Source organism: Cebus imitator, unplaced genomic scaffold (genome assembly GCF_001604975.1).
Source record: "Cebus imitator isolate Cc_AM_T3 unplaced genomic scaffold, Cebus_imitator-1.0 Scaffold329, whole genome shotgun sequence".
Lineage (NCBI taxonomy): Eukaryota > Metazoa > Chordata > Mammalia > Primates > Cebidae > Cebus > Cebus imitator.
Window position 1 is genome coordinate 88,866 of NW_016107644.1, and position 14,395 is coordinate 103,260.

The 14,395-nt window shown below is 42.0% G+C and overlaps 1 protein-coding gene across 2 annotated transcripts in view; it reads left to right on the plus strand.

Moving 5' to 3' along the window:
• The window catches only part of LOC108286797 (TBC1 domain family member 22A), a 284,858-nt gene that overhangs the window by 37,271 nt on the left and 233,192 nt on the right, over nt 1-14,395 (plus strand). For both annotated transcript variants that reach the window (XM_017504853.2, XM_037730079.1), the window contains one exon: nt 148-262. In XM_017504853.2, coding sequence (XP_017360342.1) covers nt 148-262 — 115 coding nt within the window. The remainder of the gene's footprint in view (nt 1-147; nt 263-14,395) is intronic.

The following is a 14,395-nucleotide window of genomic DNA, read 5'->3' on the forward strand; positions in this document are numbered from 1 at the left end:
CAGTAGATATTTGTTTACGTTTGAATTTTAATATTAGGAACAATGAAAAAATATTGATAAAATACACTTTGAGTAACAGAATGCTTGCATTTTAAAGTTTCTGTCATGTTTACTCTTGGCTTTACCACCTGTTCCATTTTCTTTCAGATTTTTGAAAGGATCTTGTTTATATGGGCAATCCGCCACCCCGCCAGTGGGTATGTTCAGGGGATAAATGACCTGGTCACGCCTTTCTTTGTGGTCTTCATTTGCGAATACTTAGGTAAGATTTCTTGAAAACATTAAACGTGAACTTTAGTGGACTTGCTGTGTGTTTCTATGCATAATTATAAAAATACTGAAAATTGCCCTTCAGTTTAATGTTATTAACATAAGTAATCTTAGAGAAAGAGTTTTCTCGTTGACAACAGCTTCCAGAATGTCTTTAATCCACATGCTCGACCACTGAAGACATGAAGTTGCAGTTGTGATTATTAGTATCTTCTTTTTAACAATATGTGAAGATAAATAGTGTACGTGGGGAGTGTAGTTTATTCTAAAGGCAAGCACAGTGCTGGCTTTAATGGTTTGAAGTTATTTTTTTTATTTATGAGATGGAGTCTTGCTCTGTCGCCCAGGCTGGAGTGTAGTGGCGCAATCTTGGTTCGCTGCAACCTCTGTCTCCTTGGTTCAAGTGATTCTCCTGCCTCAACCTCCCGAGTAGCTGGGATTACAGGCATGCATCACCAAGCCCAGCTAATATTGTATTTTGAGTAGAGACGGGGTTTGACCATGTTGGCCAGGCTGGTCTTGAACTCCTGATCTCATGATCCACCCACCTTGACCTCCTAAAGTTTTGGGGCTTCAGGCATGAGCCGCTGTGCCCAGCCGATTGTTTGAATTTAAATGGATAAGGTTAATGTGATGGACTATCAGTGGCATATTTTGCTTACAAGCTGAAAACCAAATCTTTAATTGCGTTTCTGTGGCATTTCATCACTTTCCTGCTTTTGATATACTAGTAACATTTTGTGTTCTGAGAGTCTTAATTACTTGTAACTGGGTGAACAGTGTAGGTTGCGCTATGCTGTTTCTTTTTGAGTACTGTGTATCTTTTCTTTATCACAGTCAACTGTAACATAACTGAATCTGTTTTGAATGTTTTAAGTTAAAACCTCTGATGATAAAAGTGAGGATCTGCTTTTTAATTCATCTGTGAATAGAAAATAGAAGAGTGGGGACTTGACTGTGTTGTTGCCGCATTTGAATTAAACCGGTTTTGTCTTCCTGCAAGCCTTCCAGACGTGGGGCTTGCCTGTTTTCATCACATGATGTTTTAGCCTTTGCAGTTTGGGGTTGGCTTCAGAGTCGCACGCTTGCTGTAATCTGGAGAGATGAGCTTTACCCAAGGACAGATTCTCCTCCGAGGATGGGGACATAGCCGTGTAGTGAATTTCCTTGCAACCCCACTCACACTTTGTCCCCATTTATGATTTCATAGGAGGTTGCCTCATTGCTAGGCAACTAATGAGAGCTGCTGCGCTCACTCCCTAATCATCTCTTAAGTAGAGGAGAGGCCGCTCCTGAGGGTGCTTGCTTTTCTGCCTCTTACCCCTCATTTGACAGATAATGAAAATGCTCTTAATGATCCTAGAACAGTAGGACCTCTGTCAGTAGACTTCAGCGTTGTTAATTGAAAGGGGAAGTTCAACTGAGATGTGATTAGAGAATTGATATTCCATGTTAAATAGACCATTTAATTAATGTGGTAAATAAGTTTGTCTTAACTACTTTACCACCAACTTCTGTTGTAAGACCCAAGTGATTCTTAATGCATTTGCCTGATTATCTGCAAGACAGGGCCAAGGGGCATGACCACGATCTTAATTGTCCAGCAGGAAGAAAGACAAGAGAAAGTGGAATTTGTGTCCTGTAAGTCGCGTTTTCAGATGAGCTCAGGGACACTCTCCTTACCTTCCCACATGCCCATCACACACACATGCACACACGTATCCCCATCACACACATACGCACACAGCAGAACACAGCTGCACATTGTGGGTGTACAGTGTCACTTCCAAACATCTGTGTAAAACGTACCATTTATTTCTGTTAGTTGACTATGAAGCGGACCTAGAAAAATGTTTGGTCCTGGATTTCACACGTGGTTGTGGCATTTGTAGTCCTTTTTACATCTTGCTTCCTCTGTTTGGGGAATGTTCATTAGTATAGTCCAAGTCCATTTCACTTTGTTGTAAAGAAACGTTTACACATAGTATATTACAAATCCATTTCATTATGCTGTAAAGACACGTTTAACTTGCGTGGGGCGCTGTCCAGCTTCCTTTTGGCTACGGTTTTGTCATTCATGCAGCCCTTCATGGAGCACCTGCCCTGGTGCTGGGTCTGGTGCAGGGCGCTGGGTTGGGAGGTGACTTCAGTTCAATTCGCGAGTGTTGACAGAGCATCCCCTGGCCCTATGCTGTGGGAGCCGGGCAACGGACCAAGGAAAGCCTGATCCCTGCCCTCTTGGAGCAGTGGTTATAGCACAGGAGACAGATTGTAGATGAGTAATTTAAAGTCTTAATTAAAGTAATTAGCATTCACATTATCAAGAGGAAGCATGGGCTGCTGTGAGGACCTGTCCCCGTTTAGGGGTCAGAGGAGGCTTCCAGGATGAAGTGACATTTTAGCCATATCTCATGGGATGAGGGGGAGCCAGGTTGAGGCTGGGTGTTCAGGAGGGCAGCAGGAGGGCCACCCTGGAATCCAAGGTGTAGTGACAAGTAGTGGCACTGGGAGGAAGGGCGGGGCCGCCTGGGCCTCGGTGCTGAGAAGGAGAAGCCTGGGGTGGAGTCCCAGGGGCGTGCAAAATCCCCAGCCACGGTGCCTGGGTTTTTGTCTTTGAACATTGAGTCTGGCAGCTGCATGGATGAGATTGGAGAGTTTCTTGGGAAGCTCACAGACCAGGGACCCGCAGCCTCCAGCACCGGCAGAGGCATGGGCACCTTCAGAGAGGCTGTTCTGGTTTGCTGAACTCTTAGTTTGCTGGGTCTTCAAGCCAGTAAACCTCCGATGCTCTGCTTAGTGAGGCTCTTCAAGTGGACTGTTCCTTCAGAGGGTAGAGCCTGGTAATGGGAGCCTGGTTTTGACGCCTGAGCACCTGCCAGTCCTTGGGCCTCCTGCCTGTGGTGCTAGCCCAGGTGTGCGCTGCCTCCTGAGAGCTGCAGCTGGCCTGCTTCTGGGGGCGACCTTGCGTTGCTACTTGGATTTTCCTGTCTTTGAAGTTGACGTAAGGACAGAATCCCAGTTAATCGAAGGTGTAAGAAATCCCCTGGGTGTGGGATTTCTTCAGGGGCTTTTGGGTAACAGCAGACAGATCCGTGAGGCCTGAGTGGGAGCTGGGCTCTTTCTGGGGACATGCATTCGCCATGTGTCCAGGACCCCTCAAGATCCACAGCTCCTGGCCTGCCGCGTGCCCCCGCCGGTTCCACGGCAGGAGGGAAATGCTGGAGCGTGGCAGTGGTGCCTGTGATGTTCCAGGCAGGAAGTGGCCACTCCTGAGTAGCCAGACCCTTCCGCTCGGCATCATGCTTTCAAGGTTCCTCCACGCAGCACGAGTGAGTACTTCTTCCTTCCTGTAGCTGGGTAACGGTCCGCGGTGGGGACGCCACACGTGTTTCTCCACTTAGCCGCTCATGGCCATTTCAGTTCTTTCAGTTTTTCGACTAATGTTGTTTCCATTTTTGACTAAGATTTTGACTAAGAGGCATCACATTGCTATGAATATTCATGTACAAGTTTGCACGTAGATGTGTGTTTCCATTTCTCTTGTTTTGTAACCGGGAGTAGAATTGCCGGGTCACGTGTAACTCTGTTTAATGATCTGCCGGACTGTCTTCCCATGTGGTGGCTCCATTTTCCACGCCCACAGCAGTGTGTGGGGAGCTTTGTTTCCTCTTCCTGCGTGAGTTTGTCCATATCCTGGTCAACATTTGTCATTATCTTTCACTGTTTTTTGGGTAGACTTTTGTGAACCTCATATTAATATAAAGAGACTGGAGCTCTGCCTGTTACTCTCAAACTGTGATAAAAACTCTGAGGAGAAGGGATGTCGACTATAGAAATCATTATTTGCAAAGATAAATAAGTAAATTCCTGGGTGCTGCTGTTTTCCCCACAGCCCAGCACACCTGCAGTGTTGACAGCCTTCTTGCCCAGTGCCAGATTCCCTGTTGTAAGAGGCAACCTTTATGTGACTGTTTAACCCTCTTATAATGGATGCACATGCTGTTGTTTCCTTCCAGGCTTAAAGCTGAGTGTTAGGTATGTATATGTATATGTATGAATGAATGAATGAAGAATGCATGAATGAATGAAGGAGAGGGACAGTCTTGCTCTATCGCCCAGGCTAAGTGCAGTGGTGTGATCATGGCTCATGGCAGCCACAACCTCCCAGGTTTAAGTGATGCTCCCACCTCAGCCTCCTAAGTAGCTGGGACTGCAGGCGTGCACCACCACGCCTGGCTAATTTTTTATTTTTTGTAGAAGCAGGGTCTTGCTGTATTGCCCTGGCTGGTCTCAAACTCCTGGACTCAAGGAATTCTTCTTCCTTGGCCTCCCGAAGTGCTGAGATTACAGGCATGAGCCACTGTGCCTGGCGTAAAGCTGGGTGTTCTCTCATTGTTCTAATAATCATTTGGTCATGTCTTATGACAATTACACCTTAACTTTTTAGAAGAGAAATATGTAAGGGTAAAATTTCCATATATTCCCTGAAACTCTTGGGAGACTGTGATTCCATGTCATTCCTGACGTGTGCTCTGTTTTCCTTTTTCCCGTTGTGCCTCTCCCAGGCAGATTCGCTGCTCCTCGCATCTGGGGACTGTGTCTCACGTGTGTGTCGTGCTTTGTGCAGAGAAGCTCAGTAGATTGGAGAAGCTCTGTTGAATTGGATCCCTGCAGAAAGTTTTGTGTTTATGGAGCACTTTGCTTATTAATATTTGTGTAAACATCAAAACAATATATAATACTTATTTTTTGAAGTTAACGTTATGTTTATCTTGGCCTAGTTCAACCTCTGCCTCCTGGGTTCAAGCTGTTCTCCTGCGTCAGCCTCCCAAGTAGCTGTGATACAGGCGGCCACCACCACCACGCCTGGCTCATTTTGTATTTTTAGTAGAGATGGGGTTTCACCATGTTGGCCAGGCTGGTCTCGAACTTCTGACCTCAAGTGATCTGCCCACCTTGGCCTCCCAAAGTGCTGGGATTTCAGGCATGAGCCACCGTGCCTGACCAGTATGTTATTTATTTATTTATTTTTAACTTTTATTTTGGGTTCAAGGGTACATGTACAGGTTTTTCATATAGGTAAATTGTGAGTCACAGGGTTTTGGTGTACAGGTTATTTAGTTACTCAGGTAATGAGCATAATACCTGATGGGTAGTTTTTTGATTCCCACCCTCCTCCTGCTCTTCACCCTCAGCTAGGCCCTGGCGTCTGTGGTTTGCTTCTTTGTGTCCATGTGTACCCCAGTTTTGGCTCCCACTTGTAAGTGAGAATATGCGGTATTTGGTTTTCTGTGCCTGCGTTCGTTCTTCTAGGATAATGGCCTCTACCTCCATGTTGCCACAAAGGACATGATCTTCTTTCTTTTTTATAGCTGAATAGTATTCCATGGTGTATATGTACCATATTTTCTTTACCCAGTCCACCATTGATGGGCATTTAGGTCGATTCCATATTTTTGCTATTATAAATAGTGCTGTGATGAACATGCACATGTATGTTTCCTTATGGTAGCACAGTTGATATGCCTTTGGGTACATGCCCAGTAATGGGATTGCTGGGTTGAACAGTGGTTCTGTTTTAAGTTCTCAGAGAAATCGCCAAAGTGCTTTTCCACAGTGGCTTAACTATCTGCATTCTCACTAGCAGTGTATGAGCGTTTCCTTTTTTCTGCAACCTTGCCAGCATCTGCTATTTTTTGACTTTTTAATAATAGTGTTTCTGACTGGTGTGTGATGGCATCTCATTGTGGTTTTGATTTGCATTTCTCTAATGATTAGTGAGGTTGAACATTTTTCATATGTGTGTTGGCCACATATGTGTCTTTTTTTTGAAAGGTGTCTGTGTCCCTTGCCTACTTTTTAATGGGGTTGTACTTTGCTCATTAAATTCCTTATAGATTCTGGATATTAGACCTTTGTTGGACGCATCATTTGCAAATATTTTCTCCTGTAGGTTGTATGTTTACTCTGTTGATAGTTTTTTTTTTTTTTTTTTTTTTTTTTTTTTTTTTGTAACTAAGTCCCATTTGCTAATTTCTGTTTTTGTTACAATTTTTTTTGACATCTTGGTGATGAAATCTTTGCCAGGGTCTATGTCCGGAGTGGTATTTCTTTATGTTATCTTCCAGGGTGTATACAGTTTTAGGTTTTTTATTTAAGTCTTTAACCTATCTTGAGTTGATTTTGGTATAACAAAGGGGTCTAGTTTCAATCTTCAGTGTATGGCTGACCAGTTATCCCAGCACCATTTATTGAATAGGAAGTCCTTTCCCCATTGCGTGTTTTTCTTGACTTTGTTGAAGATCAGATGGCTGTAAATGTGTGGCTTTATTTCTGGATTCTCTGTTCTGTTCCACTGGTCTCTGTGTCGGTTTTTGTACTGGTGCTATGCTGTTTTTGTTTCTGTATCCTTGAAGTATAGTTTCAAGTATGCCCACAAGTATATTTACAAGTCTGAATATTGTGATGTCTCCAGCTTTGTTCTTTTTGCTTAGGATTGCTTTGGCTATTCAGACTCTATTTTGGTTCCATGTGAATGTTAAAATAGTTTCTTTCTAATTCTGCAAAAAATGTCATTTATTGGTAGTTTAATAGGGATAGCACTGACTTTGTAAATTGCTTTGGGCAGTGTGTTCATTTTAACAATAGTGATTCTTCCTATCCATGAGTATAGGATGGTTTTCCATTTGTATGTTCATCTCTGGTTTCTTTGAGCGGTGTTTTGTAATTCTCGTTGCAGAGATCTTATATGTCCCTGGTTAGCTGTATTCCTAGGTAGTTTATTCTTTTTGTGGCTGTTGTAATGGGATTGTGTTCTTGATTTGGCTCTCAGCTTGGACACTGTTGGTATATAGAAATACTGCTGCTTTTTGTACATAGATTTTTGTGTTCCAAAACTTTGCTGGATCTCTCAGATCCAGGAGCTTTTTGGCAGAGACCATGGGGTGTTTTAGGCATAGAATCATACTGACTGCAAACAGTTTGATTTCCTCTCTTCCTGTTGGATACCTTTTATTTCCTTCTCTTGCCTGATTGCTTTGGCAAGGACTTCAGTACTATGTTGAATAGGCGTTTTGAGAGTGGGCCTCCTTGTCTTGTTCCGGTTCTCAAGGGGAATGCTTCCAGCTTTTGCGCGTTCAGTGTGCTGTTGATTGTTGGTTTGCCATAGTTGCCTCTTACTATTTTGAGGTATGTTCCTTCAGTGTTACAGAGTAATGTAAAAACATAGCTTTTAAATACTTTTAATAGGAACAGTATAGAGCTACTGGAAAGCATAGGTAAGTTATGAAGGAGCAGTTAAAATACTTGGCCACTGTTGAGAAGACTTATTGAAGCCTGTCTCCTCACTGTCCAGCCTCGCCTTTGATTAAGATCCTTTCTCCCCGCGCAGCCACACTGGGAGGGCTGGAGGAGGGTCTCCCTGCTTTCTCTGCTCTCAAGAGACCAGTGGTCATCTGCACGTAGAGAGTCTGGACTCTACTTCAGTTCCTTGGGGGTGGCGCCATGGTGTCACCTCTGCGTGGCAAGCACTGTGGGTCTGGGCCCTTCCCCACCTCTTGCCCCACCTGGGACTGGGCCTCTGAGCTAGCCTGGGTCTCTTCTCCGGACTGCTCAGGTCCCAGTGTCTAGGTCTGGGCTGGGGGGAAGGAGGACTCATCCGGCCTGGAGCCTGAGCTGTGGTTCCAGCCCGTCCTTTGTGCCAGGGTCCCAGGCACTTGCCAACTCAGTGCTCACTCACGGGTTGCCGTCCTGCGTGTGGCCACCAGGCAGCACCTGCCACTGTGCATGAGCACCTGTTTCCTGCATTTCCTCCAGGTCTCTATTTCTGTGTGTTGTATTTACATTGTCAAGTGCTTATTATCTGTAACATTTTGTTTCATGTTTTTTCTCCATTTAACCTTATAAGCTTTTCCCTGTATTGAGAAATCTTTATAAAAACCATTTCTACCTTCCGTACATAATACTCTATTGAGATCATGTAGCGTAATTTGTGACACCATCCACTGTTGTTGAAGTTTTTTGGTTTTTCTCTCCTTTAGGCATGCTGCCATTTTTAAGTAGAGCCCGCCCTTTTCACGCAGCAGCTGTCATACTCCTTTTAAGTTTGTTAAATTTGATTTTGAATTAAGGAGCATTATTCTATCACCTTGAATTCCACAATTTAAGCAGAAACTTGTGTTTTAGTTTAAATATTTTTAGCATAGCAAGAAACAAAGAAGTGTTTGCCCTGCTCCCCATCTTTGATGCCTCTGCGCTACTGAAATGTAGAAACAACCTTGACTGAGTACCTTGGACTGATAACTCGGAGTGACCGGGTGTTGGTTGTGCTGCCCGGGAGCCATAGGACTATGTTTTGGAAGGCGAAGAGTATTTTACAATGATTCTCACCATCAGTATGTTTAATATCTCATTGACTTGATTTTTTTACGTCATTTTCTCTTTAGTTACTCTTGAAAGCAAATGTGCTATGGGATTGGAATAAACAGTGCATTTACTTAAGAACATTAAGAATATTTATTGTACGGTGGCTCATGCTTGTAATCCCAGCACTTTGGGAGGCTGAGGCGGGTGGATCACCTGAGGTCAGGAGTTCAAGATCCGCCTGACCAACGTGGAGAAACCCCATCTCTACTAAAAATACAAAAATTAGCCAGGCGTGGTGGCGCATACCTGTAATCCCAGCTACTCAGGAGGCAGAGGCAGGAGAATTGCTTAAACTCAGCAGGCAGAGGTTGTGGTGAGCCAAGATTGTGCCATTGCACTCCAGCCTGGGCAACAAGAGCGAAACTCCATCTGACACACATACAAAGAATATTGATTTTTATATTACTGTTTGTAAGTCAGATTCCTGAAGCATAGATTGTTCTTAAGCATGTAGTTTTGCCCAGAGAGGACATTCTAACACATGGCTCCTGGAGCTGGAGGCCGGCCTGAGTTGTGATTAGCATACAGTCGGGGTGGCAGGTAAAATCCCTGCAGCCAGGGCGACTCGAGAGGAATAATGCAGAGAACATACTCAAGGCTGGATTTTGGCAGCACCGCCATTCTTTTGCCTGTTTCCATTATCAGAGTATTAATAGGGCTTCGAGTGACAGGGAGGGCAAGAACAACTGGTACTAGTTTCTCATTGATAAGTTACAGTTTGAGAATGATTCGTTTTAGCTTTCCTTCTTTGCATTTAAATGTCACTTCACTCTACCTTGTTTTTTTGCATTGTCTAAACCGAGGCTACTGCCAAATACATCCTTTGCCTGACTTCCTCGAGTGTTCCTCTAGCTTAGGTGCTTGTGTCTCCACAGTTAATCTCAGAAACACCAAAAGGTGAAAACCAAAGCGTCTGAGTGTAGCTCATTTTCTGTGGTAGTTCTGTGAGGCAAGTTGAGACAAGCAGAGAGCTCCCTGGGTTCCTGGGTGGGACAGGAAAGGGGCGGTGGCTGGCTCTGCAGCCCTGAGCTGGCAGTACAGGTGCTACATCTTTGTATTGCCCACGACTCATATGGATTCGTATGTTCTAGTTAAGAGCATTTTGGAAATAATTAGTGTAATGGATTTACTGTTCAAAAAATTGGAAAATTTAATTACAGTATGGCTTTATCATCCCAGAAGCTGTCACTTGAATGTTTAGCTAATTTTTTCTGGCCTTTTAGTCTATAGAATCTTTTTCATAGTGGGTATTATATAATATTATACTATGCATGCACATTTCAATATTGCCTTTTGCTTGGTATCGAAGCATTTTTCCAGTGTCATTAAACATTAAAAAAAAATGTGTTGTTTGAAAGTAGCAACATACTGCTTTCAATAACGGTTAGAAAAACTAGACAAATAGGCCAGAAACTAGAAGAATAAACAGCACAGAAAACCAACTAGATCTAGTAGATATCCACAGAACACTGCACCAAACAGCAGCAGGACACAGGTGGGGCTTGTGAAGCAGCCTCTAGAATAGGCCATCTGCCAGGCCATCAGATAAGCCTTCATACTGTTGAAAAGATGGAGTTTATACAAAGTGTGTTCTTTGACCACAGTGGCATTAAGTTAGAAACCCGTAACAGAGGGAAACTGGAAGAAGGTGACAGATATGTAGACATTTTAGAACACACGCTAAATAACCAGTGGGTCAAAGAAGAAATTGTAAGGGAAATTAGAGATTGTTGTGAGACGAAGAAAGTGAAAACAATGTTATCAGCACTTACAGGACGCAGTTAAAGCAGTGATCCAAGAAAAATTTATAGTTGTAACTGACTGTAATTAAAAAGATCTCAAATCATTAACTTTCCTGTTTCAGAAACTTAGAAAAAGAAGTTCAAAACAAAGCCAAAACACACAGAAAGGAGAAAATAATGAAGACTGGAACAGAAATAAGTGAAACAGAATAGAATGATAGACAAAATCAAAGTTGGTTCTTTGAGAATATGAACAAAATTGACAAACTTGTAGCTAGACTGATGAGAGAGAGAGAGAGAGAGCGAACTCGTTACTAAATTCATGAGTAATTTAAGAAATATACAGCATTAAAGGAATACTGTGAACAACTCTGCAAACTAGGCGTGTATATGAAACAAACTCCTAGGAAGACACAAATTGCCAAAACTGACTATGATGGTTAATTTTGTGCCAGGTTGGCTGGGCTGTGGTGCCGTCTTGTTTAGTCAAACACCAATCTGTTTGTAGCTGCAGTCTAGCTGTATTTTAGATGTGATTAACATTTAAATCGGTGGACTTTCAGTAAAGCAGATTATCTTCCACAGTGTAAGTGGGCCTCCTTATCTAATCAGTTGAAGGCCATGAACAGGAAGACTGGAGTTTCTTGAAGAAGTAGGAATTCGTCTCAAGACTGCATCATGGAGAATCCTGACTGAGTCTCTAGCCTGCTGGTCTACCCCACAGATTTCAGACTTGCCAGTCCCTACAATTGTGTGAACCAATTCCATAAAGTAAATCTCTCTCCGAGATTTAATTATTAACAATTTAAAATTAATTAATTTTAATCAATCATAGGACTAGTTTGCTGGTGAATTTTATCAAATGTTTAACAAAGAATTAACACTATCTCTTCATAGACTCTTCCCAAAAACAGAAGAGGAGGGAACACTTTTCACCTCATTCTATGAGGCCAGCATCACTCTGAGACTAAAACGAGATGAAGATGTAACAAGGAAAAAAATCTATAGAACAGTGTTCCTCATCAAGATGGACTTAAAATCCTCAGCAACGTCCTAGCTAACTGAATCTAGCAACGTAGTAAAAGGATTAGGCATCATTACAAGTGGAATTTATTTCAGGAATGCTGGGATGGTTCAACATTTGAAAATCAATCAGTGTAACATGCTGTGTTAACAGAATAAAGGACATGATCATCTCAGTTGACACAGAGAAAGCATTTGACAAAATCCAGCACCCTTTTATGGTTAAAAAAACCCCACAACATTCAACAAACTAGGAAAAGAAGAGAACTTCCTCTCTAGTAAAGGCTTCCATGAAAATTCTATGACCAACATCACCCTGGTTTTCTTCCTATGATCAGGAGTAAGAAAGATATGGCTGTCTACTTTTTCCACTTCTGTGTTAGTGTAGGTTCTAGCTAAGGCAGTTAAGCAGGAAAATGAAACAAAAGTCATCCAGAATGGAAACAAATAAAACTACCTCTGTTTATAGATGACAGGATGTTGTATGTAGAAAAAACTAAGGAATCCACTAGAAAACTATGAAAGCTTATAAACCAATTCAGGTTTATAGGATGCAAGATCAAGATTAAAAAAATCAGTTGCATTTTTATGCACTTGCAATGAAATATTTAAAAAATGGAACTAGGAAAATCCATTTACATCAGAAAGAATAAAATACTTAGACATAAATTTAGCAAGAGAAGTGCAAGATTCACACTCTGAAAACTACAAATTATTGTCAAAATAAAGAAGATCTAAATAAATGGAAAGGCATCCCATGTTCATGGATTGGAAAACTTAATATTATTAAGGTGGAATTTTTCCCCAAATTGATGTAAAGATTCAGTGCAATCCCTATGAAAAGCCTAAATGGCTTAGCAGAATTTGTTGATCTCATCTTAAAATTCATTTGGGAATTCAGAGGACCCAGAATAGCCTTAACATCTTGAAAAAGAAGAACAAAGATTATGCATTCTGGTATCAGAATTTATTATAACCCTACATTAATTGAGACTGTGATGCTGCCATGTGGACAGACATGTAGATCACCAGAATAGGATTGAGAATCCAGAGATAAATCTTCATATTTATGGTCAATTGATTTTTGACAAAAATGCTGAGAGAATTCAATGAGAAAATTTGTGTTTTCCAGCCAGTAGTCCTGGGATGGTTATTAGATATTGATATGTAAAAAGATGAAGTTCCACTCCTGCTTCTCTGTATACTCAAAAAATAAAGTGACTCATAACCTAAACATAAGAACTGAAAGCATAAAACTCTTGAAGGAAAACATGAATAAATCTTCATGACCTTGGGTTAGGCCATGGTTTCTGAGATATGACACCAAAAGCAAAAGGGACAAAGGATAGATAAATTGGATTTCATCGAAATTAAAACTTTCATGTTATAAATAATACCCTTAAGAACATGAAAAAAACATTACCCAGAATGGGAGAAATGTTTGCAAATGGAAGAAAATGTTTGCATATCTGAAAAGAGACTCATATCTAGTATACACAGAGAACTCATCCAACTCAATATTGAGACAAGCTTAATTTTAAAATGGGCTGAGTATTTGAATAGATATTTCTCCTGAGAAAATACACAAATGACCAATATATATATGAAAAGATGGCCAACATCATTAATAGGGAATACAAATCAGAAACCACAGTGTGATGCCACTTCACACCCACAAAGATGGCCCCTATCAAAAAGATTAACAATAACAAATTAACAATAACAAATGTTGGCAGGGATGTGGAGAAATTAGAATGTGGGGCCGGGGGATTGACTATTAATGGGTACAGAATTTCTTTTGGAGGGGAGCAAAGTGTTGTAAAATTAGATTGCAGTGGTGGTTACCCAACTTAGTGACTATACGAAAAACCACTTTAAATAATTATGTGGCATGTAAATTATATCTCAGTTGAACAGTCTGAAAAAAGTCGAAGCTTATTATTCTGTTGTAAGGAGATATGATTGTCAGTTTTCTATCGACAAACATTCCGTAGTTTGTACTTTTTTATTGTTGATATTGCATGTGATGGCTCAGTAAACCAGTTCCGATTGTGTTTTGGACTAGTCTTGTGATGCATTCTTAGAAGAGGCACCACTGAATCAATGGCTGTGAGTATTTTTAGGTCTGGATAACATTTGCTAGGTTGTTTTCCAGCAAGAAATGAGTATGTATAGTCTCACCACCATGTGAGAGAGTGCCATCTTACCCTGTGGTATTTTCTTTACCTTGGTTATTAATAGGTCTTTGATTGGCTTGACAGGACAAACATCTGTGTCTGTGTGTTGCAGATGTACTTTATTCATGGATAGATGCTTTAGTGTTCACATGCAAGGCTGCATCCGCATGGGCACAAGCTCAAAGATGCTAAGTGACTCAGTGAATTGAAGAGCCAGGAGCAATTAATACACTCTCCAGTACTGACGTGAGTTTTCAACCTAAAGGTACCTTATTCAACTGGCCTGATGAGAAAGTCAGCAAAGACAAGGGTGTATATGTGTGCGTGTGTATGTGTCTGCTTGTGGGCATGCATGCTTGTGTGTCGTGAAACAATAATTGAGTTGGAACCCAGGGACTGCAGGCCTCGTGCGTAGAGTGTGCCAGTGTGGCAGAAGCAAGCACGTGCCCAACGGTCTCCTGGACCCAGTGTGCTGGGAACTTTGCACAGACAACCTTGCTCCTCCCTAACGTGTGTGTCGACTCCTTTGGGAGGCAGCAGTGGAGGGCTCGGTTTGGGCTGTTTTATGGAAATGCAGTGCCTGAGTCAGCATCTTGCAATTCCCTGATGGACTTTCAGGCAGAGGACGATGTTGGCATTCCTTATAAACGATGAGGCGGAACCTGTATGTCATCATAAGCTGCCCCAGCAGAAAGTCAGCCCTTTCCTTGGCCTTGACCCGTTTTGGGGCCTTGTTTTCCATTTTCTTGATTCCCTCGG